Here is a 25,134-nt window from a genome sequence, read left to right on the forward strand (position 1 = left end):
TAAAGGAAGGAACACTATTCTTTCTCAGACATAGCTGGAGATACACCTGCAGGTTTTTGAAGGTAGGAGGCTGAGCCATGGCAGGACAGAAGTATTAGGAGAGAACATGCCTGAAATAGAAACACTATTTGTTTCTATTTTCTTAACTTTTCATCCTTAGTTCTTTCAGTCATCTCAGAGCTACCACAGGTCACAACCAAATTGCTGCATAACCTTGAGCAAATCACCAGCTCCTTAGGCCTGTTTTCTCATCTTTGAAATAAAGGGACTGAACACATTAATCTTCAAGGTCCCTTAATACCGACACTCTCTCCTTGGTAGGGTAGGTTCAGGTATAAGGAGACTAAACACAGACTCATCTGCTAGAACTTAAAGGTGTTGGCCCCCAACCCATGTTGTTTATGACAATTAATTGGGGAGAAAGAACAAAATATTAAAATTTTCCACTTTAATTTACACATATTTTAATCCAAAGACATAGGTCACTGGTCACATGGTTTGGGTGAGCCTCTGAGCTCAGCTTTCTAATCTGTCACGGTGAGAAAGTCAGTCATTTCTCAGGGCTGTTGTGGAACGTGATCAAGAAAGAACATGTGACACATGTAGATCTAAATAAACATAAATTTCTTTTCCCTTGGTCTTAATTTGACAAAAAAACAAAGGTGTGTATTTGTGTAGTAAAGGAAGGTCAGTTAAGAATACAGCATGATGATAATCCTATAATTTAAAAGGTGCATTATTCATTTCTGCTACAACAGAATACAATGATCTGCCTTGTTATAAATTCATTCACATTAACTGAGATTTAAAAAACCAAATTAGCAATGTTTTTACATGACTTACCACATTAAAATCTAAATTTTTTTCAATCCATGATTTCGCTTCTTGAAATTCATCTCTCATTTCCATAATAAAAAGTGTATCCAGAGCATCTACAATTGTTGCTCCTTTGATGTTGCCTAAAAATATGAGAAAAAATATTCCATAAACTCCCTTTTGCAGATACATACATGCTATTGACTGTACCTTGGAAAATGCGTGGGGGGTGGTGGTGGTGTAACACTGAATTTATTAATAAGCTGCAATATTGAACAGTCTAAACTTCTTCCAGAGAAAGAAAATATAAAAACTCATCAAAACCCAAATAAGATGATTAGGATCTAGATGAATACACTGATCTTTAAAGTTTTTCTGAGTTACAGAAAATAGATTTCTTAGGAACTTCATTTGTGATTGCACTGTCTAGCAAGAAGACAACAGGTCTAAAACAAAGGAGCAACATTCACATTAATTTTAATGTAATTACATCAAAGTGCACCTGTGCAAAACTGTCTAAACATAATTAGATCTAAAACTGGTTAGTGATGGCTCTAAGAAACCATTATTCTAAAATGAAATTCCACCTCCTGTCTGAAGCCCTGGCTGCTTCGTAATGCCCCACGCACACACCCAGAGCTGACCCGTGGGTTCTGATCCTCGGCTCGCCCTGGACGTGAAGTCTTTACGGGGCTCTGGAATGCCTCACTTTCTGTCCTGTGTTGTGACCTGCAGGCCTCAGTTTTACTCTGTAAACTTCTCAGGACAGAGAAGTCACGTCTCATCCATCTGGGCAGTTGTAGTGGGGCGCTGCCAAACATGACAGTGGTGCCTACAAATACTCAAAGACTGAGGACCCTACTTTCTAGAGATAATCAGTGTCCTGGAGAGCCCCGGACCAAATATATCAACACAAATGGATAGTTCATGGCACACTCCTTTCAAGTATCAAGCTGAAAAATTCTCATTAAAAAACTGCAAGTAATAGAATATTGAAATAATTCTCAAAAATACATAAAATAATTCCAATTTTTATCTAAGAAAGAAAAAATGAGCAACGCTTTTATTTCATGGACTTTTTAATTTTAGCCAATTCTCTTTAAAATATAGCTTTTTTCAGCTATAATTATGAATTCAGGAGGATGGAGGAGGAAATATTTTAAAGTGGACATACTGGAATCATGATACCAGCTTCAGATTTTCATTGATAACTCGTATCTAAAGCCATTAAGGACTTTAAATCAGTGTTTTTATTTCTTATATTCTAGCTTTATAATTAATACAATTGGCCAAACACAAAAAAAAATCTTTTTGTTTTTGAAGTACAGTTCTACTTGATATCGTTATTACCTCTGAAATCTTAAAATAATAGTTCTGGTTTCCTAGTTAAAGTAGAATTGGGAGATTACAAATACTTGAAATAGTTTCTAATGTTCACTAAAATTGTTTTAAATTAATGAAGTTACTGGAATTACTCTTCCTGGGAAACAGATGTTAAGCTCAACATAACCGGTAAGAAACACACATGAAAAGAAAGCAATCATGAAAATTTCCCTAAATGGCTAATAATCAGGCAATCTTACATACTTCATACTTCCTCTGAAAAAAAGCAACCTGCTGTTAAGATCAAAACTGTGAATAACCTATTTCACCCTAAGAACCATTTCCTAAGAAGTATGATGGTAAAGAATTTAAATTTTCCTGTTATCTTCCTAGTTTGCTAGACAATACACAGGATTATTTACTATTCACAGATAAGGAACTTGACAAAGAAATGGAGTAAAAAAGTTATCTAAAAGTTTTCCAAATCTGTAAATAGAAAACTTTTATTTATAATAGCCCTGCTATCTTGGTATTACTATAATAAGAAAATGTAAAGGCATGTCCTACTTTAATTCAAAGACAGAGCATGATAAATAATACTATTTAAATTATTAATATTTCATTTCCTTTTAATAATACCTGAAGTTTTTTTTTTTAAAAGCACAAGTTCTTATACAGATTGTGGGAAGTGTTTTTACTGAAGAAACCAATGAAAACTAAAAAAAAGTATAAGAAAAAATAAGCAAAAAGAAGAATGTTTTTAATGCTCAATAATAAATTTAAAAGCTATGAATGTTTGCATTAACAGAGAACCAAATAATCTCTTTGATGAAGATTCTGGTAAATGAACCCATAATTGATTTCTTAATGGTACAAGAAACATTCATAGAGATAAAAGCAAAATTGAAATTAGATTTTTAAAAATAAAAATGACAAAATTTTAAGATCTCAGCATTCTTAAATATTCAAGTTTCACCTAAAACAAATCTATTATTCTCTCTCTTGTTACCAATTTGATTAATAAATTAAGGGGACAGGTGATTTTTATGATCTAGAGCCAAACATGCAGTATCTATCATATGTAAATTAAAATAACTTAAAATAGAAGATTAAAAGGAGTAATTCCCACTTTAGTAGCAAAGACTGAATTTCTCCTTGGTAACCTTTGGTAAAACGGACATTTTTACTAAAGTTGAACTCAGGAGCCATTAGGAAAGTTTGACATTATCAGGACTGTTGAGGTCAAATTTAGGGGAGGAAAAGAGAAAGAACAAAGGAGGAGAAAAGCGAGGGTGAGGAAAGAGTGAAAGATAAGGCACAAGGTAGAAAGGAAACAAAGGGGTTGTTCAGAGAAGGAAATGGGAGAGGTTAAGGACACATTTTAATATACAGATTACCTAAACTGTGCCCTAGGTCATATTGAATATATAGGAAATGCACATGCAAACAAAAACACACACAAACAAAAACTTCTAACTCTAAATGTTTCTTTTTTGCCTTTGCTAAACATGATCCCCAGAAAATGAAGTAAAGAAAGAACAATTTGCACATTTGGGACCAAGAGAGTGGTGGACACACTTGAGTTTATTGGCTCAGGGTTCCCAAGATCACAGACTGGATATTAAATTTCAGAGTTTCCAGCTTTGATCCTGCTTCCTATCACCTAGGTTAACTGGCTGCCACGCCCTGAAAGCATTACTTTAGACACGTCTAAAATCACTTCCACCGTAGATGCTCCAGGTTTAGGCTTCTTTATCTGCAAAACTGTGTCACTGTGGTCAACAAACCGCTGCTACCTTTTCCCAGCAGTCCCTACCCATTCTTGCACCGCCTCTGCAATGCCTTCTCCCTCCCCGAGGTCCTACTCATTCCTCAGAACTTCATACCACTAGACTGCCCACTAAACTGCTGGGTGCTGGGATAATTCACTATTCACCCAGGTCTTCTACACTAGGCCATGAACTCTGCAAAGGCTGGTTCTATTTTTATCAACACCAGTGCAGAAAGTAGAGTCAAACACACGGGAGGCTGTACACACATGAGAAAGCTCAGCACACTGACCAGGGCACAAGCCACTGGCTCCTGCCTGGCTCAGATAGGTGGCTGCCTTGAGTTAGAAATGTATAGAATTTCTTGTCTTTAAATGTGTATAATAATGATGTTACGTGAAACTGTGCACACAAGTGGTGTATGGCACATAGTAAATGCTCAATAAATGTCAGTTGACAATGTTGTTTGTTTTATGAATAACAAACACCTTCAGTTAAAGTATGGAAAATCATGTTTTCTATGATGGATTCAGACGTCACTGAATACTCCATTGCTTTGTCCTGTCATCTACAGATAAGATTGGAGCAGGGATTAAAAAGGAAGCAAGTGCAGTAGAAAGGGCTGTGGGTAGTCCTGTGACCCAAAGAATCTATCTGACCTTCTGTGTCTTAGCTTCCACACCTCCAGTCTGGGAATGGTTATTAATGCCATATTACTAATTGCAGAGGGTCGCTGTGTGGACTAAATGCAATAAAACATGCAGATGTGGATAAATCGAAGTTCAAACAACTCACCTCATCAACCCCAACTTTTTCCACTATGGAACAAATATGGGAAACCTACTTTTGTCATGGCTGACAGTCACTGAGATACAGAGAAGTTCACTGCAGCTGATCACCTTGACAAGCTTATCTAGAAAAACACGGTTTTTATCTGGTAGGAAGCAGTTAATGGAGCAAACTAAAGGTACCTCTGCTGGGAATCTCCTCGGGAGCCAAAAATCATGATGCCACACCCCATATCCATTAAATCAGAATCTCTAGGGGTGAATCCTAGATATCGGTATGTTTTACATTTTACAGGTGATTGTAATGTGCAGCCACTGCTATCTGAAGGATATACATATGCAAGTCGTTGCAGATAACAACACCAGGTGTGCAAGTTTCCTAGCAAGATGGCCTGGAGGGTCACCCTATTACTGGAACTTCTCCAACACTGACAAAAGTTCAGAGTCAAATGGAGGGAAATTACTGTCACTAAGAAAGCAAAGCATATTCTACTTACCAAACAAACTGCTTGAATGGCCTTCTTTCGAAATAGGTTTTAGTTCATTTAATCCCCAGGCATAACGTTTATAATTATTCCAAGCATGTTTCATCATCTGAGAAAGGAAATGAAAAAGGGATTATAATTTGAAAGAGACTTGTTGCTACTAAACAGATCATATATTGCAGACCGAAAGTTTAAAACATATTAAAATTTACTGCTTAGTAATAAGATGATGATTAATTAAAAGAGTAGTAATGGTATAAATAAATTGGACCTGCAATAGTAATTCACATTCACATACACGCATAAATCAACTGTTTGTTTACAGGTGGGAGATTTTTCTGTTGAGTCCAATTACTTCAATTTTTGTATAAACACCATTTTTATAAGTCAGTTCCCAAATACAGAAATTTAGCTTATCCTAAAAGAATAAACCATTCTTACAGTTATCAATTTCATTCTCATAAGAGATTAAATCTGCAGACTCTCCATTTAAAATCCACATCTTGCACAAGGTTCTTTGTACTTTGTTGAGCCCGCAAAATACAGACAAGTACTCACAAGTACTCCTTTAAACACTTTGACGTGTATTGACCAAATATATATGGAGAACACATTTGAATTACCTACAGGAAATAAAAAATGAAACCCTATGGTTATATGTCTCGCTATGAAATAACCTTCTGCTTATTTTAATGTGATCAATCTTTACTTGTATATACACGTATGCATTCCTATGTAACTGCAACTGAAGATTGGAAATCGTGTACATTTCTAATCTGGAGTCCTTACATCAATGTTTTAAAAGTTTACACCTTTCTGTCATAAATTAGTCCTGCAACTTTTCTCAGTGACTTACAAAAGATATAATTATTTTTGTATGCATCTTTAAACAGGTGTGGGGACTCTCCAACTTATTTAAGCCACTATCCTCAATCTGTTAGCAACAGTAATCAAAATATGGACATAATGTGAAAATGTTCTTATGTCTCCATATTTTAAAATACTCTTTAAAAAACAGTTATAAGTACCATATAAGAGCTGTGTATTACAAAAATCTTCAGTGAGATTAATACCTCAATTTTATTAATAAGAATGTCTTTATATATCCCTGAACATAATAACAAATACCTTTCTTTGACTGATTTTTTTATCTTTCTGGACCACCCTATTACTATTAGTAATAGCTACCAAGAATCTTTGCTACCTGCTGGGCACTCTGCTAAATGCTCCACATTCAGTACTGTACTTAATCCTCACTACAACTCCATGAAATATGTTTTATTACCATTGCTTTGTAGATGAAGGAACTGAGGCTTCAAAGTTAAAAAAAAAATTGAAAGATTTCATAGCCATGAAATCCCCCCACATTTGGGGAGCAGGTTTCATTTCCATGTTGGCCTCTCTCGAAAAGCCCATGCTATGAACCAACACACTGTACCATCTTCATTTAATGAGTCAGCACAGAACCTTCTTCCATAATGAATCACATTGTTCATCTTCCAACAATCAACAGCATATGTACACTATAGTGTTTTCAAGCTTTCCTCCTTACAAATTAATTTTACTGGAAAGTATAATAGATTTTAGGGTCAGATAACCTAATTTATAAAACCCATTCTGCCACTGATGTGTCCTCTAATCATGGATGAGTCACTGCTTGGCACATGTCAGATATGCACATATTTGTTGAATTTTAAACCTATACTGAAACTAATTAAATTCTCATCACAAAAAAATGGAAACCAGTGAAACCAGAAGACAGGTACATGCAATCCACAGAAATACCTTGAGATTACATCTGAGTCTTATCTGGCTTTCCCATTAAATGTTGTGTGTTAGGTAAACTCTTCATTCCCATAAATTTACAATGATACTTTATGTTGTAGGCTAAATTGTGTGCCTCAAAAAGAAATACTGAAGTCCTAATCTCTAGTACCTCAAAATAAGGTCACTGCAGACTTAAATAGTAAGAGAAGGCCATTCTGGAGTAGGGGGTGCCTTAATCATCCAGGATGGCTGGTGCCCTTAGAAGAAGAGTCACAGGCAGAGACAAACAGGAAGAACACAGTTATATGAAGACCTGGAGGCAGAGGCTAGAGCTATGCTACTAAAGCCAAGGAATGCCTGGGGCCACCAAGAGCTGGAAGGTAAGGAGAGAGTCCTCTCTTCGAGATTTCAGGGAGAGCAGGGCCCTGCCAACACTCTGACTTCAGACTTCTGACCTCCAGACCTATGGGAGAAAGCATTTCTGTTGTTTTTAGCCACTGCTTTGTGGTAATTTACTACGCAACCCTAGGTAACCAATACACTTCATAAATTCAAAAAGAGCTTTCGATATATATCTGACATAAGGAGAGAAAGAAAATGCTATGTTGACTTATTTCAGCTCCAAATTCAAGTAGAAACCAGTGTTCTTGCTAATTAATGACTCAAAATGACATAAAGCTCTCCCATAGAGGAGTGTTTTGCTTTGTCAAAAATGATCATTTATATAATGCACCAGAACTTCTTTAAGTTTCCCCTGTAGCATATATTAACTAACTTTTCTAATCTTTTTCCCCAAGGGAGAACCTGACACTAATTGTTTGGCTTCTTACATTTCATAAATTGCTGTGACACATTTCCCAAAATGGGTTCCTCATCCCATGGAATTCTATGAGTTAAAATTAGAAAAGAAGAAGGTCTAAACGCCCTGAAAGCAGCATTACAGGTGGTCTCTCCAGAAACCTGGAAAGGGGAGAGGAGCAGGCACAGCACCGCCTGATTCCAGTGACTGCTCACCCTGGGAATGATGTACCAACTTAACTGCAAGACGCACTGTGTATGTGCATGTGTGTGCGCGTAATAAATTAGCGAGACTGAATTCAGAAGCCAAATAAAACTGTTAATTTGTGTAAAACTTACACAAATATCTGAAAACAACAGAATGACACTAGCTTCTAATTGTCAGTGTTAAACCACTAGCCAGCAGAGGGACCGCGAGGATTAAGGCATCTAATCTCTCCAGGCTCAATGTGCTCGTGAGTGGACAGGACAAGAAGGTCACTGCTAAAATTCTGCTACTTACAAGGAAGTCCACAGGAAGGATTTACATCCCCCTCCTTTAACAGCCCCTTTACTTTGTTTTGTAGTCATCAATTTAATTAAGAGTTCCACAGGCTGACAGCCCTAGCAGGAGGATTAAAATAGCCCTACACTAGATGTCGGTTAGGATTTCAAACATAGCACTGAAGCCCTCAACCCAGAAAGACAGACTGAAAGCAAACTGAAGATATATTTTTCCTGAATATTTATATTTGCATTGGTCAAAAGTGCTAATACAGGGTGAAGGAACACGTGGAAATAAGAGAAAATGACTCAAAATTTCATAACAGCAATCTATTATTTTGACCCAGAGAAGACAAAATCAAGGGATAATATTTCCCCAAAATAGCATTACTTCTCCTTCATTTTATGGCTATAGAAAAGATTCTTCAATTAGCACTTTCTTCTCAACTGGCATCAGGGCTGAGCAATCAGGCGACATCACGTACAGAGTGTCTACAACACTGGGAATAGTCAGATGCTCAAATACTTGATAGAAGGGAAGTGAATACGACTCCATTATGCTTATAATGTAACAGGTTATGTTCAGAAACATAATGTTCTCCCTTCTTACCCATTCAATAAATGTTTATAAATATAGAAGAATAATAAGTGAACTGCTAATTGAATGTTGTGCACAAATCTGTTGTTGCACCTAAAAATTTATTTTAAATTTTATGCCCTGATCTAATCAAGGATACTGAATAAAGGAAAATACACTTGGATTTTCCCAGATATGTCTAAATGTTATAACTCATATTTTTTCATTGCTAAGAACCACAGTTGGCCAATGCATTCATTTGCTGAAGCTTAACTGTGTGATCTTAAATTATTCATAATGGCTACACTACAGATCTTTTTAAAAACCTGCTAGCCAATTATCAGGTACCCTGAGGGACTGTGAGCTTCACTGCCCCATTTACAAAGCATAAGAGTCAAATCCCACTTATAACCCCCTTCTGAGGGGTCCTACGCATAGATTCCAAGGTTTGGGTAAAGTGATCTCTGCCCTCTGGCCCTGGCACCCTAAGCCAGGGACTTGTGCTGACCCAAGGCAGACCAGGGCAGCGGCTAGGGCCTGGAAGGGAGGCGCGATGGTGGAAGGTCTCTGTCCACAGGGCAGTGCTGGGCTAACCCAAACATCTACTCTACCTAGGGGAACGCAATGGGAGGGATTCTTAGAGAATCCAGAGGCCAGGAGAGTGATGGAGAAGTAGGGAAGTACAAATAAAAACAAAGAAAAGCAAACAAAAAGGAATTAATGGGCAGCTGAAACCACTGGAGGTGGAAGGGGAGGAGAGAAAAGCAAGAGGAGCTGGCGAGAGGCAAGGAAGGAGTGTTCGGTCCCAGCATGGTGAATCGGTGGAATTGTGTTAGCTCTACAGAGCTGCTATAAACGATGCTGTTGAGTCCTAAATGCTGAAGAATCTTTGTCCTGTCCTCTGTGTGAGCTGGCTGTTTGCCTGCTGAGATTTTGCTTGCTTTCCTGTGTGTCCTTAATAGAAAATTCTCTCATTTACTTAGGAGAAATGCATAAGAGTAGGTCACAGGCAGCCAACAAACTGGATTCATATCTGAGCTCTACTGTCACCTATGTAATTCTTAAGTGAGGCAATTAACTGCTCTGAATCCACTTTCTGCCACCATAAAATATGAATAAATAAAAAGACCAGCCTCATTAGTTGTTGTGATGATTAAATAAAATAACGCATGCAAAGAGCTTAACACATTGCCTGACACATAGTAAGTACACAATAAAATTTAGACAGGGTAATTATTTTTATAAAAAACTTAAATGTACCTCAGATCTTTGCAACCTGAAAGAGACTAAACACAATTTTACTCAGTAATATATAAATGGGAAGGGCAAATATCTACAAACCAGGCACATCTATATTGTGACAGTCTTTCTAAATATATACATTTAAGCATATATTCAACTCTTTTGCACCCAAACGTAGAAGAAACAACAAAGAATATGGTCCTTTTCTAATTTAAGGCAAATCTAGATCAGCCTTTAGTTCTGAAGGCTCATAGAGTTATGATTATTGGTGTCCTTTAAATTTTGCCTGGGCCAGCTGCCTTCTGTCCACTTGGCACTAAAGGGAAGAAGCTCTGTAGTCCAGTGACACTCACATGCCCACTGTTCCAGAGGACACAACGGCTGTGCGTCTGGTTCAGGTGTGGTCTAAGCAGGAGGTCAATCGAACTCACTGCTTGTTAACGCTGAAATCGATGTGCCTTCTCTCAAAATCATACTTAGGGTCGAGGCTTTAAAACCCCCTGATTTTAAAAGCCTGAGAGTAGTTCCCATCAAACTTTGCCTGAAATTACTCGACTGCCATATCAAAGAACCTTCTAGAACTTTCAGATAAAATCTCAACACAAAACATTTTTACGATCATTGTATCAAACTTCTTTTCTTCAATCATCAGAGGAACTGGGAAAGGAAGAAAGGGAAGAAGATAAAAAGTAAGGCCAGGGAAGCAAGTCAAAGCTTCTTCAATGTCTCATTTATCAACCGGAAACGCATTTCTATATATGTGAACAAAAAGGACAATCTAATCCCACACCCCACCGTTCCCTATGGGAACGAAGACTTGGGGACCTGGAAGGAGGGGGTGGGGTGGGCGCCCAGAGCAGGCTATAAGAGGCAGTGGGGGGGGCGCAGGCACCAGCTGGGTGGGCCCCAGCTCCAGCCCCGCTCCCTAAGGGTCTGATCTCAGGCAAGTTTCTTGATCTCTTAAATCCTTAGTTTTTTCATCTTTAGAAACAGAGATCAAGAACTTTGCTAACAGAAGACATTCAAGAGTGTCTCTGGCCTTCATCGACTACCCCACCTTCCCCCTAGCTTCCCTGCTGTGAGAGTTAAACAGAAATCAAGGAGTTAAACGAGGATGGACTGAAGGATAGAGGACGTTTAGCCAAACTTAGAGTGGGCAAGGCAAGCCAGGAAGAGGTGGATTAACAGGATAGGAAAACAAAGAGGCAATGCCACCTGGACATGAGAGGTGTCAATGTAGGGCTTAGAGGAGACTGAAGGCCTGGGACCTCTCATCATTACATCAAAAGCGTTGAGTACCCTCTCACTTAACAGTATCAAGACACCACCTAAACAGTCCTGGGATAGCCCAGGCCTACCCCAGATCTTCACTAAGTGTGGACCCACCAAGTCATCTACCTATCACTGCCCAGCACGGAGAAAAATCCTCCGAGCCATGAGCGTTTCCAAATATACCAAACAAAAACCCCCGTTCGGGCACCTGCATCAATTTATCTCTTTCAAACACTGAAATATGTGAGTGCTCTCACCCATTCCCTCCAGGCTGCTCAGGTATTCGACTTCCAAGGCTCTTTTTCTTCCTGTTACAATGACAGCTACTATTTATTGAGTACCTGTTGGCAGCAGGGTATGAATTAGAAATGGGGATGGAGTAGAGTTACCAATTTCAGCAAATACAAAGATTGCATGGGATACACTTATACTAAAGGATGTATTTGTGGTTTACCTGAAATTTGAATTTAACTGGGAGTCCTGTATTTTACCTGGCAACCCAAGAATAAAGAGCTAGGACACATTCACTCCCTGGTTTCCCGCCACTGGCTTGCTCTACCTCTTGGGATCAAAGGAGGGGATGAAAACTCAAACAGGGATAGAAAGGCCGGGGGAACCGTAGGGAACATGGCAAAACAAGAAGAGTGAAGGTCCCGACTAAAGCCATTTTAAAAAAAGTACTATGCTGGTAAAGGGAAAAAAAAGTTTTGTGCACTATCAGCCCACGGATTAGCCGTCGGCAGTGTAGCCCTGGCTGCCTTATCAAGCATGTGGGCAGGTCACCTCTCACCAGCTCTGCATCCCGCTGCTCTGTGAGCAACTCCCAGGTCCTGCCGTGCAGACTTCCTGGGTTACCCCTGCTCCCCCGCTGTTGCTGGCTCTCTAACTCACTGTCAGGAATTAGCAAAGTCCTTGAGACCCGAGATGTACAGAAGATTATGCATGAACTTCTCCACAATTCTCATTAGATGGGTAGCAGTCTTATTATTTCAGGAAGACTTTAGGATTCTACAAATGAGACAAATGAGACTGCAGGAGTCATCATCCCCAGGGTTACAGAGCCCGAGGCTATAAAGAAGGAAGTGAACTTTGTCCAACACCTGCCACACTGCACTGTGAGGGGAACTAGCTGCCATTTACCTCACTTAAACCTCACGGTGCCCCTCTGCAGTGAGTACTATCTTAGTTTGCCAGGCTACTATGACAAATTCCATACACAACAGGGATTCATTGTCTCATGGTTTTGGAGACGGAATTCTAAATCAAGGTGTGAGCATGAATGCTTTCGTCCCAAGGCCTGTGGCATTCTGGGGCAGGCGGACAGCAACCCTAGGGTTTCCTTGATTTCTACCCTGTATCTATCTCTACCTCTCATCACATGGTTATCTCTGGGTTTTCTCTGCCTTCTGGTTTCTCCTTGCGTGGCCATCTCTCAACAACTGTGAATTTCTTCCAGTAACACAGATTAAGGCCCACCCTTCAATCAATGGGGCCAAACCTTAACTAAAAATAACATCTTCAAGGGGTCCTATTTACAAATGAGTTCACCTCCACTTAAACATGCATTAAGAGCAAGTTTTTTGTTGTTGATACATTGTTCACCTAGCACAAGTACCATCACCATTTAGAGGTGAGGAAGCCAAGCCCCAGTAGTCAGAGAAAGACCAAGCATCTGAACCCTACCATTCTGTGGCATACCCCACAAATGAAGAGAGCCCTAATTTCCTGCTGCTTGTGAACCTTTAGACAGCCAGCCACAACCTCTGAGCTTTCTAGGTGCTCCAGGTACGGAAGGCAGCTTCTCTGGGGCCAGACCCAGGGTCCCAGGTTATACTCTGCACCAAATGACTTGTGCTTATGAGGCTGGTCATGCAGTTCAATGAAGAGGCCCACAGCACCGCCTCTCCCCCTGTGCCTTGCATCCTCTTCAACCCTCCTGACCTGCCTCCCCTCCACTTCAGCTCCTCCTGGCCCTGTATTCTTCCACCTACTCTGGCCTGGCCTGGCACTAGATTTAGAGAAAACCGAGACTCCCTCTCCTTCAGGCCAAGCTGCTGACTGCAGGCACCACCTTCCTTGGCTGTGATATTTTCCGAGGTTTCCCACCACCTCTGAGGATAATGTCGACCAGTTCCCTTTATCTTCATGACTTGACTTTCTTTCTTTTTTTGCCTCCTCCACAGCATCCAGCATGTACTTAGCTTTTCTGCTTGGCTCAATGTTTGTTAGCAGGTGCTCCAGGCTGCCTCTTAACCACTGAGTGGATATATATGTGCGTACATTTTCTTTCGATTCAGATGTCTTCAATTCTTCCACAAATAGTTTCAATATTCTTTTTAAAAAAGAAGGCAGGAGATCTACAAAGGAGGAGTAATTATTTAATGCTATCGCACGAACCCTAATGGGCTGCTGAGAGCATTATTTCCCCAGGGAGTTGAAACTTCCCAGCAGCAATCTCTTTACAAAAAAGAATCTGAATGCCTGATAAAGCCAGTTTTAAAAAAATGAGAATTCTAGTTAATCGCTACCTGCAGAGGACAGATTGTCCTGCTTCTAAGAAGTATCTCTTTCTCCTAAGAAAAGTTTTTTCTAGTTCTAGCTCAGGGAGCTGGGTCGCTTGCTATTTAATGGTTCTCTTTCTCTGTGATCAAATTGTGACATTATTTTACAAAACTTCTGTGCTGTTACTAAACGGAAGATATAGAAGGAAAAAAAACACTTGGCCAAAATGCAAGCACGTTTCTCTAAAATATTCTAAAGAATTGTAATAGCATCTCTACAGCTGGAAGTTAGAAAAAGGCTTGTTTACATGAGAATATTGAGTACATTTCTCAATACTAAGAAAGAAGCACTGTTGCTGAAAACATTATCGTTACATAGAAGAGCTTTGCATCAGACAAGGGTTGGCCGCTTGCAGTTATTTCCTCACCAAAAATTTCTGCCTTGTAGTTTATGACTACAGTCTCTTTTCATAAAGGTTGTCACTTGGGTTCAAAGGTTCAGTCTCAGGGCTTCTGGACTGTTTGTCTGGTTGGTTTTTGATTAGCACTAAAACAGTATTCACTAGATTAGCCCCACCAAGACCTCTGCAGTCACTATGAGGCCAGCAAGTGTCCCATGCTGGCTGTGGTACCTGCCTATTTTCCCTGCCTGGTGCTGAGGCCAAGACCTGGGGGTGCCTTCCCATATATGGGAAGCATCAGCAGCTACAGTTCTTTCTAGCAATCAAAAGAAAACTGGTATCCCCTGTTAGGATATCATGACTTTGCTTTACTCTAAGAAATCTAAAAAAATTATTCCATAGAAAACAAATTCTATGCTCACGCAGTGTCTCATCTCAAAAGATATTTTGTTAGCTTTAATGTTTGTAATGAAATCAAGCCTAAACTTTTTCTTAACTCATGCATGGTATCGTGTAGCTTAAAATTTTCACTACATTTACCTTTTTGTGCAATAGTGATACAATGATTTTTTAGATTTAAACATACTACATTTAAAGGATTTGTTATAAAATTTGTCAAATTCATAAATGCTATTAACTTTTACTTGTTCTTTTAATCTTCCTTTTTAAAAAAGTTTACAAATATTGTGAAGTTAAAACTAATTAATGACAAATGAAAAACAACTAGCTTGAATTTTATAAAAATAAGCAAAATCAAGTATACTGACCTTTACATTCTCTTCTCATTTGTTTTTTGAGACTAAAAAACAAACTTGCCCTAGAGAGTCTGCTTCAGTTATCAAAAGGAGAGAAAGCACACGTGTTTTCTTTTCAAATTAAAACCAGAAATCTCTGTTCTCGTAAGGATTATGAATCATAATTAGCAAGTTATTACTATTTGAAAGTAGAATTAATAAAGAATATATTGGCTTGGAAAATGTTACATATTAGAGGAAAAACTGTTTTTAAAAAACTTCTGAAATGATTAGCCTTAAAACTATCCATTATTAATAAATAGGTGCAATGCCCACTGTCATCTGAGAATACCTGATTTTGTCAGATTCTGAAAGTATTCTATTATCTACTGCAAATAAAAGTTTTAGACAGTGTTATCTGGGCAGAACAGTCGTAAAAATTTTGTATAAAAAGGAGGTATTAAAAAACTACTCAGGGCGGTGCAATGTTGGCTCAGTGGCAGAATTCTTGCCTGCCATGCTAGAGACCCAGTTCAATTCCTGGTGCCTGCCCATGCAAAAAAACTACTTATAAGCGTTAGTTTTCTTCAACCAGAAAATGAGGCTAAAAATAGCATTTAACTCATAAGATTATTATTAGGATTCAATGTGATAATGTATGTAAAGCACTTATCTCAGCCAGGATGATACCTGAAACACAGAAGGCTATCAATAAGTGCAAAATTTTCTTTTCATTATTATTCATCATTAAATATATTTCAATTTTTGAACTGTCAAAAAAACTACTTATGATATGTAATATCTATGTACCACTAAATATCAGAAATGCTGGTTTCCAAATATAATCTTGGAGTAACAACCTGAGCTTCTGCAGGGCTTAAAAACCACAACTGGCATGTGAATATCTTTATAATAGACATAGCTAGCATTTATTAATAACTATTATATGGCAGGAATTATGCTGAGCATTTTATATAGTCTCCCAGTCCTTCACAGCAATCCTACATGGAAGAAGTCTCTTTATTGAGATTCTCTTTGTAGAGAAGAAGGAACCAAGAGATAAAGTAATTTTCCCAGGGTCAGACGTGGATCGAGTAAATGGCAGAGATGGGCTCTGAATTCAGGCTGACTCTGAAGCCTATATTATCTTATATACTTTCGTGAGCTAAACGTGGGACCCATGCAAACTGGGAAAACATGCCTTTCAAGTAAATTTGAACTGGTGCTCACGTATTGTTGGTAAGAATCTTTGAATATTTCTTATTTCCTATCTACATATTCTGGGAAAATGTGATTTTCAATACAGAGACTTTCAGAGACATGATATACAAAACCACATTCCAATCGTTCTTTTGAAAACTGTGCTGATAGAGTGGAGAAAACATTGATTATATTGGTGGATTAAGGGATAAAAAATGAGAATATCTCTTATCCTACAGGGAAAAAGATTAATATTTTGCTTTCCATAAACTTTAACAGCTAAAAATTCTTTCCTTTGAAAGATATTAGTTCCTCTATATCTGGGATTCCTACAGAAGTATTTCTTAATCTTTATTCTTGGTTTCATAGTAGATGACATTTCATCACCAACAGAGCACTCTAATAATTTCATTTCTTTTGGCTACTGCAAAAAGACATATTGAACAATATAAGAGTTTAAATATCAAAAGAACTCTCTATATTGCCCTGAAATTGACAACATCAGATTTCTTGCTAAACACCTATAAAAAAAAAAGTACAGACGTACTGATTATTTTTCAAAGCTCTCTCTAAGTATAATGCCATTTAGACTTCTACCGTGTTACTAAGATTATTATGAAGATGGTAAACACTATTTTGAACTGTATGTGACACAGTATCATTTTTATGGCAAGCACTAACAACAAATATGCTTGTATCATTACCACCCAATAAACCCATATTTTCTATGGATTGAAGACCATCTGAGATGTTCTGCCAGGGATGGCAAGTATTTCCTGGGCTTGAAAATCAGTTGCTCTAATGATGCTGTTAAGGTTTAAAATCTGATTGAGCCTGATTTTTTCTTTCAAAAGGTAGAAAGAGATAATCATTATTCATTGTACTGTTGCTGGATGGCAAGTACCCAGTACTAAATACATTCCATATTCAGTAACCTGTTAAAATATTTGACTGCATTACTTAGTATTAGTTTTGAGTACAATGGCTTCCAATTTTGTTCAGTTCTATTATGGCTTAGAAATTGGCAAGGGGCTCCATAAATTTAAGGAAAAAAAATGACAAATTTATCAGCAGATATCACGTTATTTCACTATTCAAAAAGCCCACACAGGAACTTCCAGGGAAGATGACAAGAGTAAGGAGCTCCAGGACTTAATACTTCCACTGAAATATCTACTAAACAGGCGGGAACTGTCTGAAAAAACTATTTTGAAACTCCAGAGGCCAGAAGAATACTGCATAATAGCTTCCAGGGAAAAGTGGAAAGAAGAGGCTGATAAATTGCAGTAAAGACTATAGACTGTTCTCTCCACATGGTAGCTACCAGCACCCATGCCCCAATCTTGTGGCAGGTCACCTTACCATCTAGCCTCTGGCTAGCTGCTGCTAACAAAGGGACATAAAAATCCTCTTCCCTACAACCAAGGACGGGCATGATGGATCACTGATCATGGTTTTTGATTAGAGAATTTGGATCACTGGGAACTGGCTCTGAGGGTAGCCACTGTTTCAAACCCACCTTGACAAAGGTAGAGTCAGTCATTGTTTCAGTTCTCCTAAGACAGTGGTGGAGATGGTGGAGATTCAAAGATGCAATGCTTCCTCAGGGCTGCGGGGAACAGTTAGCAGAAGGGCTGCATTTGCTGGGCAGAGCAGGGAAGCTCAGCTTTGGGGAGTCACTGGAGAAGCTCTTAGGGCCCTTTCTGACCCACTCCCAGGTCACTTTGCAGCCACTCACCCTTGGTGGGTCTCTGACCCTGTTCTGCCTGGAAAGACTGACTTGGGAAAGCACTCTCCAGCATGGAGTCCTCCAAGAATTTACCCTCCAGGCAAAAGCTGGTTGAGACAAGGAAAGAAGTATAACAAACTACAGAAAAGGACAGTCTGGGACACAGGCCTGCCAGCTTCAAACGTGTAGGAGAGGGAGGTCTGTCTCTGGGAAACAGAGGGGACAACCAAACTCCCGTAAACAGGGGAATGCCAAAACACTTTAAAAAGCAAAAGCCCAGGGAAAGACAGAAAACTAGGAAGACAGGGAAAATCCTGCACACTGCATTTGATTTGGGCAGACCTTCCAGATAGAAGGGGCTATGCTCAACAAAATCTCTGTATTATTACCCAGTTGATTACAAAAACCAGAAACAAACATCCCACGGAATAAATGGCAGAGTTAATATTTTAAAATATTAAAATGTACAGTGTGCAACAAAAGTACAAGAAGCAGGAAATGATGGCCCACACAAAGGAAGAGAATAAACATCCAGAAAACACCAATGAAAAAAATGAGAATTGGAATTAACAAAGTCCTTTAAAAAAAATGATCTAAAAGTGTTGGGGTCAAGATGGCGGCTTAACAATGTGTGCATTTTAGTTCGTCCTCCAGAACAACTACTAAATAACCAGACACAGTACAGAACAGCTCCTGGGGCCACATCGGTGACTGGACACACAGCGTACCCCAGTCTGGACCAGCTGGACCGGCTGCGAGCCCCCACAGAACCGTGAGATCCCAAAGCTGCAGTGGCCAGTGCCCCTCCCCCACAGCCTGCTTCCCAGAGGGGAAAGGAAAGGAAATTTACCAGCAGCACGGACTGAGCACAATTAAATGCCAATTGTGGAATTAATTAACAAATTCTGACTACTAAGAATAGGCTCCCAGCTCAGGTGAACCTGGTCAAAGTGGAGGTTGCTCATTTTTGCCCCGGCACCAAGGGGGCAGGGCTGACGGAAAAAGGGGGGAAAAAAGAGGGAAACAGAGGTTTTGTGGCTGTGTTTCTACAAAGGCTTGACTGCCTTTGGATATAGTGGCAGGACTGCCTTTGGATGTAGCGGCAGGACTTCTTGGGCTGCGGCTGCCCCAGGCGTGGGCAGGGGTGAGCTCTTTTGGGGGCTTGTCTGGAGCCTGTGCCTTCCCCAGGGGAGGGGTGAAGCCCAACTCAGGTGGAATCCCTCTCTCAAGGAATTCAGACACCAGGGTTTGGTAATTTGAAGCCATTAAAACCAGCCTACAACCTCTCCTCTGTCTCCACCAGACCCCCAGCAGGGAGGGTCTGTCAAAATTAAAGGTACCGCATCATCTTATGCTGGTGGGAACTGCAAGCAGACAAGCACCACATACTGGGCAGGTAAGAAAAACAGAGCCCAGAGACTTCACAGGAAAGTCTTTCAAACTGCTGGATCTTACTCTCATTCCCATAAGTTCATAAAACCGACGCAGGTGACTCTTTCCTCCTGATAGAAGGCCATTTTGGTATGGGAAAATCTGGCTGGGATCTATATCTAAGTAGACCCTCCTAAGGGTGTGGGGGTGGGGGGAAGGCACCATACAAGCAGGGCAAGAAACAAGACAACAAGAACTGAAAAATTCTCCTCTGTTAAACAAAACTTAAGCAAGAGGTCCAGATAAAGCTTAACCGAATGTCAAAGAACAGATAGACAACAAATTCATCCAGCAAGAAAACCCTAGGTAAAAGAAGTGAAAGCAATCTCCAGAATAAACTAATTAAGGTAATTAAATGCCTAGACACCAGCAAAAAATAACAAATCACACTAGGAAAATTGAAGATATGGCCCAGTCAAAGGAACGAACAAACAATTCAAATGACATACAGGAGTTGAAACATTTAATTCAGAATATATGAACAGACATGGAAAACCTCATCAAAAACCAAATCAATGAATTGAAGGAGGATATAAAGAAGGCAAGGAATGAACAAAAAGAAGAAATCAAAAGTCTGAAAAAACAAATCACAGAACTTATGGGGATGAAAAGCAAGGTAGAAGAGACGAAAAAAACAATGGAAGCCTACAATGGTAGATTGCCAGAGACAGAACATGGGATTAAGTGAACTGGAGGATGGAACATCTGAAATCCAGCAAGAAAAAGAAAATATAAGGAAAAAACAGAAAAATATGAGCAGGGACTCAGGGAATTGAAGGACAATATGAAGAGCATGAATATACGTGTTGAGGGTATCCCAGAAGGAGAAGAAAAGGGAAAAGGAGGAGAAAACTAACAGAGGAAATTATCACTGAAAATTTCCCAACTCTTATGATAAAACAAAAGACTTAAAATTACAAATCCAGGGAGTGCAGCATACCCCAAAGAGAACAGATTCAACTGAACATACTCCAAGACATTTACTAATCAGAATGTCAGAGGTCAAAGAGAAAGAGAGAATCTTGAAAGCAGCAAGAGAAAAGCAATCCATCACATACAAGGAAAGCCCCATAAGACTATTCGCAGATCTCTCAGCAGAAACCATGGAGGCAAGAAGACAGTGGGATGATATATTTAAACTATTAAAAGAGAAAAACTGCCAACCAAGAATTCTATATCCAGCAAAACTGTCCTTCAAAAATGAGGGAGAAATTAAAACATTTTCAGACAAAAAAAATCACTGAGAGAATTTGTGACCACGAGACCAGCTCTGCAAGAAATACTAAAGGGGACTTCCGGAGAAGATGGCGGCTTAGTAAGATGCGCGGGTCTTAGTTCCTCCTCCAGAAAAGCAACTAAAGAAACAGAAACAATACGAAACAGCTCCCGGAGCCACGACAGAGACCAAAAAGACAGCGTACCCATTCTGGAACGGCTGAACAGGCAGGGAGAATCCGCTGCGGTGAGATACCCGAGGGGCGTGCGTTATCCCGGCCGGGGCGGCTGGTGACTGGGATCCCCTCCACGCACGTGGCTCCCGGGTCTGACTGGGAACGTTGGATAGCGGGGCCCTCCCGCCACGCTTGGCGTCTCGGGCCAGCTGGGCAATTTGGACCGGCACTCCCCCAAGCCGCGGCGGCCGGCGAACACCCTCCACGCACGGTTTCCCGGGCCGACTGCGAGATTCGGATTGGCAAGTTAAAGGAGCCACAGCATCTTTTACTGGTGGGCCCCGCAGACAGACGAGTGCCACGAGCACCACCTACTGGGCAGGAAAAGAAAAACAGAGCCCAGAGATTTCACAGAAAAACCTTTCAACCAGCCAGGTCCCACACCCAGGGAAATCTGATCAAATGCCCAGACACCAGCAGAAAATAATGGATGACGCTCAGAAAATTGAAGATATGGCCCAGTCAAAGGAACAAACCAATAGTTCAAATGAGATACAGGAGCTGAGACAACTAATGCTGAATATACGAACAGAAATGGAAAAACTCTTCAAAAACCAAATCAATAAATTGAGAGAGGACATGAAGAAGACATGGGCTGAACAAAAAGAAGAAATAGAAAATCTGAAAAAACAAATCACAGAACTTATGGGAGTGAAGGACAAAGAAGAAAAAATGGAAAAAACAATGGATACCTACAATGGTAGATCTAAAGAGACAGAAGCTACAATTAGTGAACTGGAGGATGGAACATCTGAATTCCAAAAAGAAACAGAAACTATAGGGAAAAGAATGGTAAAACTTGAGCAGGGGATCAGGGAACTGAATGACAATATGAAGCGCACAAATATACGTGTTGTGGGTATCCCAGAAGGAGAAGAGAAAGGAAAAGGAGGAGAAAAACTAATGGAAGAAATTATCACTGAAAATTTCCCAACTCTTATGAAAGACCTAAATTTACAGATCTAAGAAGTGCAGCGCACCCCAAAGAGAATAGACCCAAATAGGCGTTCTCCAAGACACTTACTAGTTAGAATGTCAGAGGTCAAAGAGAAAGAGAGGATCTTGAAAGCAGCAAGAGAAAAACAATCTGTCACATACAAGGGAAACCCAATAAGACTATGTGTAGATTTCTCAGCAGAAACCATGGAAGCTAGAAGACAGTGGGATGATATATTTAAATTACTAAAAGAGAAAAACTGCCAACCAAGACTTCCATATCCAGCAAAGTTGTCCTTCAAAAATGAAGGAGAAATTAAAACATTTATAGACAAAAAGTCACTGAGAGAATTTGTGACCAAGAGACCAGCTCTGCAAGAAATACTAAAGGGAGCACTAGAGTCAGATACGAAAAGACAGGAGAGGTATGGAGTAAAGTGTAGAAAGAAGGAAAATCAGATATGATATATATAATACAAAAGCCAAAATGGTAGAGGAAAATATTATCCAAACAGTAATAACACTAAAAGTTAATGGACTGAATTTCCCAATCAAAAGACATAGAATGGCAGAATGGATTACGACCCAGCAATACCACTGCTAGGTATCTACTCAAAGGACTTAAGGGCAAAGACACAGATGGACATTTGCACACCAGTGTTTATAGCAGCATTATCTACAATTGCAAAGAGATGGAAACAGCCAAAATGTCCATCAACAGACGAGTGGCTAAACAAACTGTGGCGTATACCTATGATGGAATATTATGCAGCTTTAAGACAGACTAAACTTATGAAGCATGTAATAACATGGATGGACCTAGAGAACATTATGCTGAGTGAGTCTAGCCAAAAACTAAAGGACAAATACTGTATGGTCCCACTGATGTGAACCGACATTCGAGAATCAGCTTGGAATATATCATTGGTAACAGAGACCAGCAGGAGTTATAAACAGGGTAAGATAATGGGTAATTGGAGCTGAAGGGATACAGACTGTGCAACAGGACTAGATACAAAAACTCAAAAATGGACAGCACAATAATACCTAAGTGTAATGTAACTATGTTGGAACACTGAATGAAGCTGCACCTGAAATATCGTTTTTTGTTTGTTTGTTTGTATCTTTTGTTTTTTTCTTTTTCCTTTTTATATATATATATTTTTTATTAGTATTATTATCTTAATTCTCTTCTCTATATTAACATTCTATATCTTTTTCTGCTGTTTTGCTAGTTCTTTTCCTAAATCGATGCAAATGTACTAAGAAATGATGATCATACATCTATGTGATGATACTAAGAATTACTGAGTGCATGTGTAGAATGGAATGATTTCTAAATGTTGTGTTAATTTCTTTTCTTTTTTTTGATTAATAAAAAAAATTAATAAAAAAATACTAAAGGGAACACTGGAGACAGATATGAAGACAGAAGTGAGAGGTGTGGAGAAGAGTGTAGAAAGGAAGACTATGAGTAAAGGTAAAAAGAAGGAAAATTAGATATGACAAAAAATCCAGAAGGCAAAATAGAAGAAAGTACTACCCATGCAGTTATAACACTGAATGTGAATGGATTGAACTCTCCAATCAAAAGACATAGTCTGGCAGAATGGATTAAAAAACAGGACCCATCTATATGATGTCTCTACTCAAAGGACATGAGGGCAAGGACACAAATAGACATTTACACACCAATGTTTATAGCAGCATTATTTACAATTACCAAGAGATGGAAGCAGCCAAAATGCCCATCAACAGATGGTTGGCTAAACAAACTGTGGCATTTACATAAGATGGAATATTATGCAGCTGTAAGACAGAATAAAGTTATGAAGTATATAACAACATGAATGGACCTTAAGGACATTATGCTGAGTGTGATTAGCCAGAAACAAAAGGACAAATACTGTATGGTCTCACTGATAATGAACTGACATTAGTGAATAAACTTGCAATATTTTGCTGGTAACAGAGACCTTCAGGAGATAGAAATAGGGTAAGATATTGGGTAACTGGAGCTGAAGGGATACAGATTATGCAACAGGACTGAATATAAAAACTCAGAAATGGACAGCACAATACTACCTAACTATAATACAATTATGTTAAAACACTGAATGAAGCTGCATATGAGAATGACAGAGGGAGGAGGGCTGGGTCATAAATGAAATCAGAAAGAAAGACAGATGGTAAAGATCGAGATGGTGTAATCTAGGAATTCCTAGAGTGTATAATGATAGTGACTAAATGTACAAATTTAAAAAATGTTTCTGCATGAGGAAGAACAAAAGAATGTCATTACTGCAGTGTGCAGAAAATAGATGGTAATTAATATTTTAAAATTTCAACTTATGTGTGAGACTAAAGCAAAAAATGTTTATTTGGTACAAATTTATACTTTGACTGATGCATCTCCTAATATAACTTATGTAGATAGTTGGTTGAACACCTTAAGTACATGGAACTTTGTATAGGACATGAGATTTTGTTGGTTTGTCCAGGTGATGCCCTGATGAATCCCACAGTGATTTGATCAGTGAGTGGAAAAGTACTTGCAAAGTCCCCTTCGGGGAATGGTGAGAATGGGGGAAAACTCAACTTCCCCAACTGAATTCTTGATATTCTCACAAGCAGTGTGGGCTACCAGAGCTATAGGCTGAGCACCCAGTCTTTGGGTTTGTTCATATGAAACTTAACCCCACATGGGATAGGTCAAGCCTACTTAAAATTAGGTCTAAGAGTCACCCCTAGGAGAACCTCGTGTGTTGCTCAGATGTGGCCTCTCTCTCCAGCCAACACAACAAGCAAACTCACCACCCTCCCCCTGTCTATGTGGGACATGACTCCCAAGGGTGTGGATATTCCTGGCAATGTGGGACAGAAATCCCAGAATGAGCTGAGACTCAGCATCAAGGGATTGAGAAAACCTTCTCAACCAAAAGGGGGAAGAGTGAAATAAGACAAAGTGTCAATGGCTGAGAGATTCCAAACAGAGTTGAGAGGTTATCCTGGAGGTTACTCTTACGCATTAAGTAGATATCACCTTGTTAACCAAGATGTAATGGAGAGGCTGGAGGGAACTGCCCGAAAATGGAGAGCTGTGTTCCAGTAGCCATGTTTCTTGATGATGATTGAATAATGATATAGCTTTCACAATGTGACTGTATGATTGTGAAAACCTTATGTCTGATGCTCCTTTTATCTACCTTGTCAACAGATGAGAACATATGGAATAAAAATAAATAATAGGGGGAACAAATGTTAAAGATAAATTTAGTTTGAAATGCTAGTGATATATGAAAGCGAGGGGTAAGAGGTATGGTATGTATAATCTTTTTTTTTTCTCTGTTATCATTTTATTTCTTTTTCTGTTGTCTTTCTATTTCTTTTTCTGAACTGATGCAAATGTTCTAAGAAATGATGAATATGCA

At 39.3% G+C, this 25,134-nt stretch overlaps 1 protein-coding gene across 1 annotated transcript in view; it reads right to left on the reverse strand.

Annotated features, from left to right (window-relative positions):
- Positions 1–25,134, reverse strand: part of MAN1A1 (mannosidase alpha class 1A member 1) — a 195,564-nt gene that overhangs the window by 134,458 nt on the left and 35,972 nt on the right. Inside the window, exons 2-3 of the mRNA XM_077162774.1 lie at positions 5,194–5,290; positions 844–959 (exon numbers count right to left, since the gene is read on the reverse strand). Coding sequence (XP_077018889.1) covers positions 844–959; positions 5,194–5,290 — 213 coding nt within the window. The remainder of the gene's footprint in view (positions 1–843; positions 960–5,193; positions 5,291–25,134) is intronic.

This window comes from Tamandua tetradactyla, chromosome 5 (assembly GCF_023851605.1).
Source record: "Tamandua tetradactyla isolate mTamTet1 chromosome 5, mTamTet1.pri, whole genome shotgun sequence".
Taxonomy (NCBI): Eukaryota; Metazoa; Chordata; class Mammalia; order Pilosa; family Myrmecophagidae; genus Tamandua; species Tamandua tetradactyla.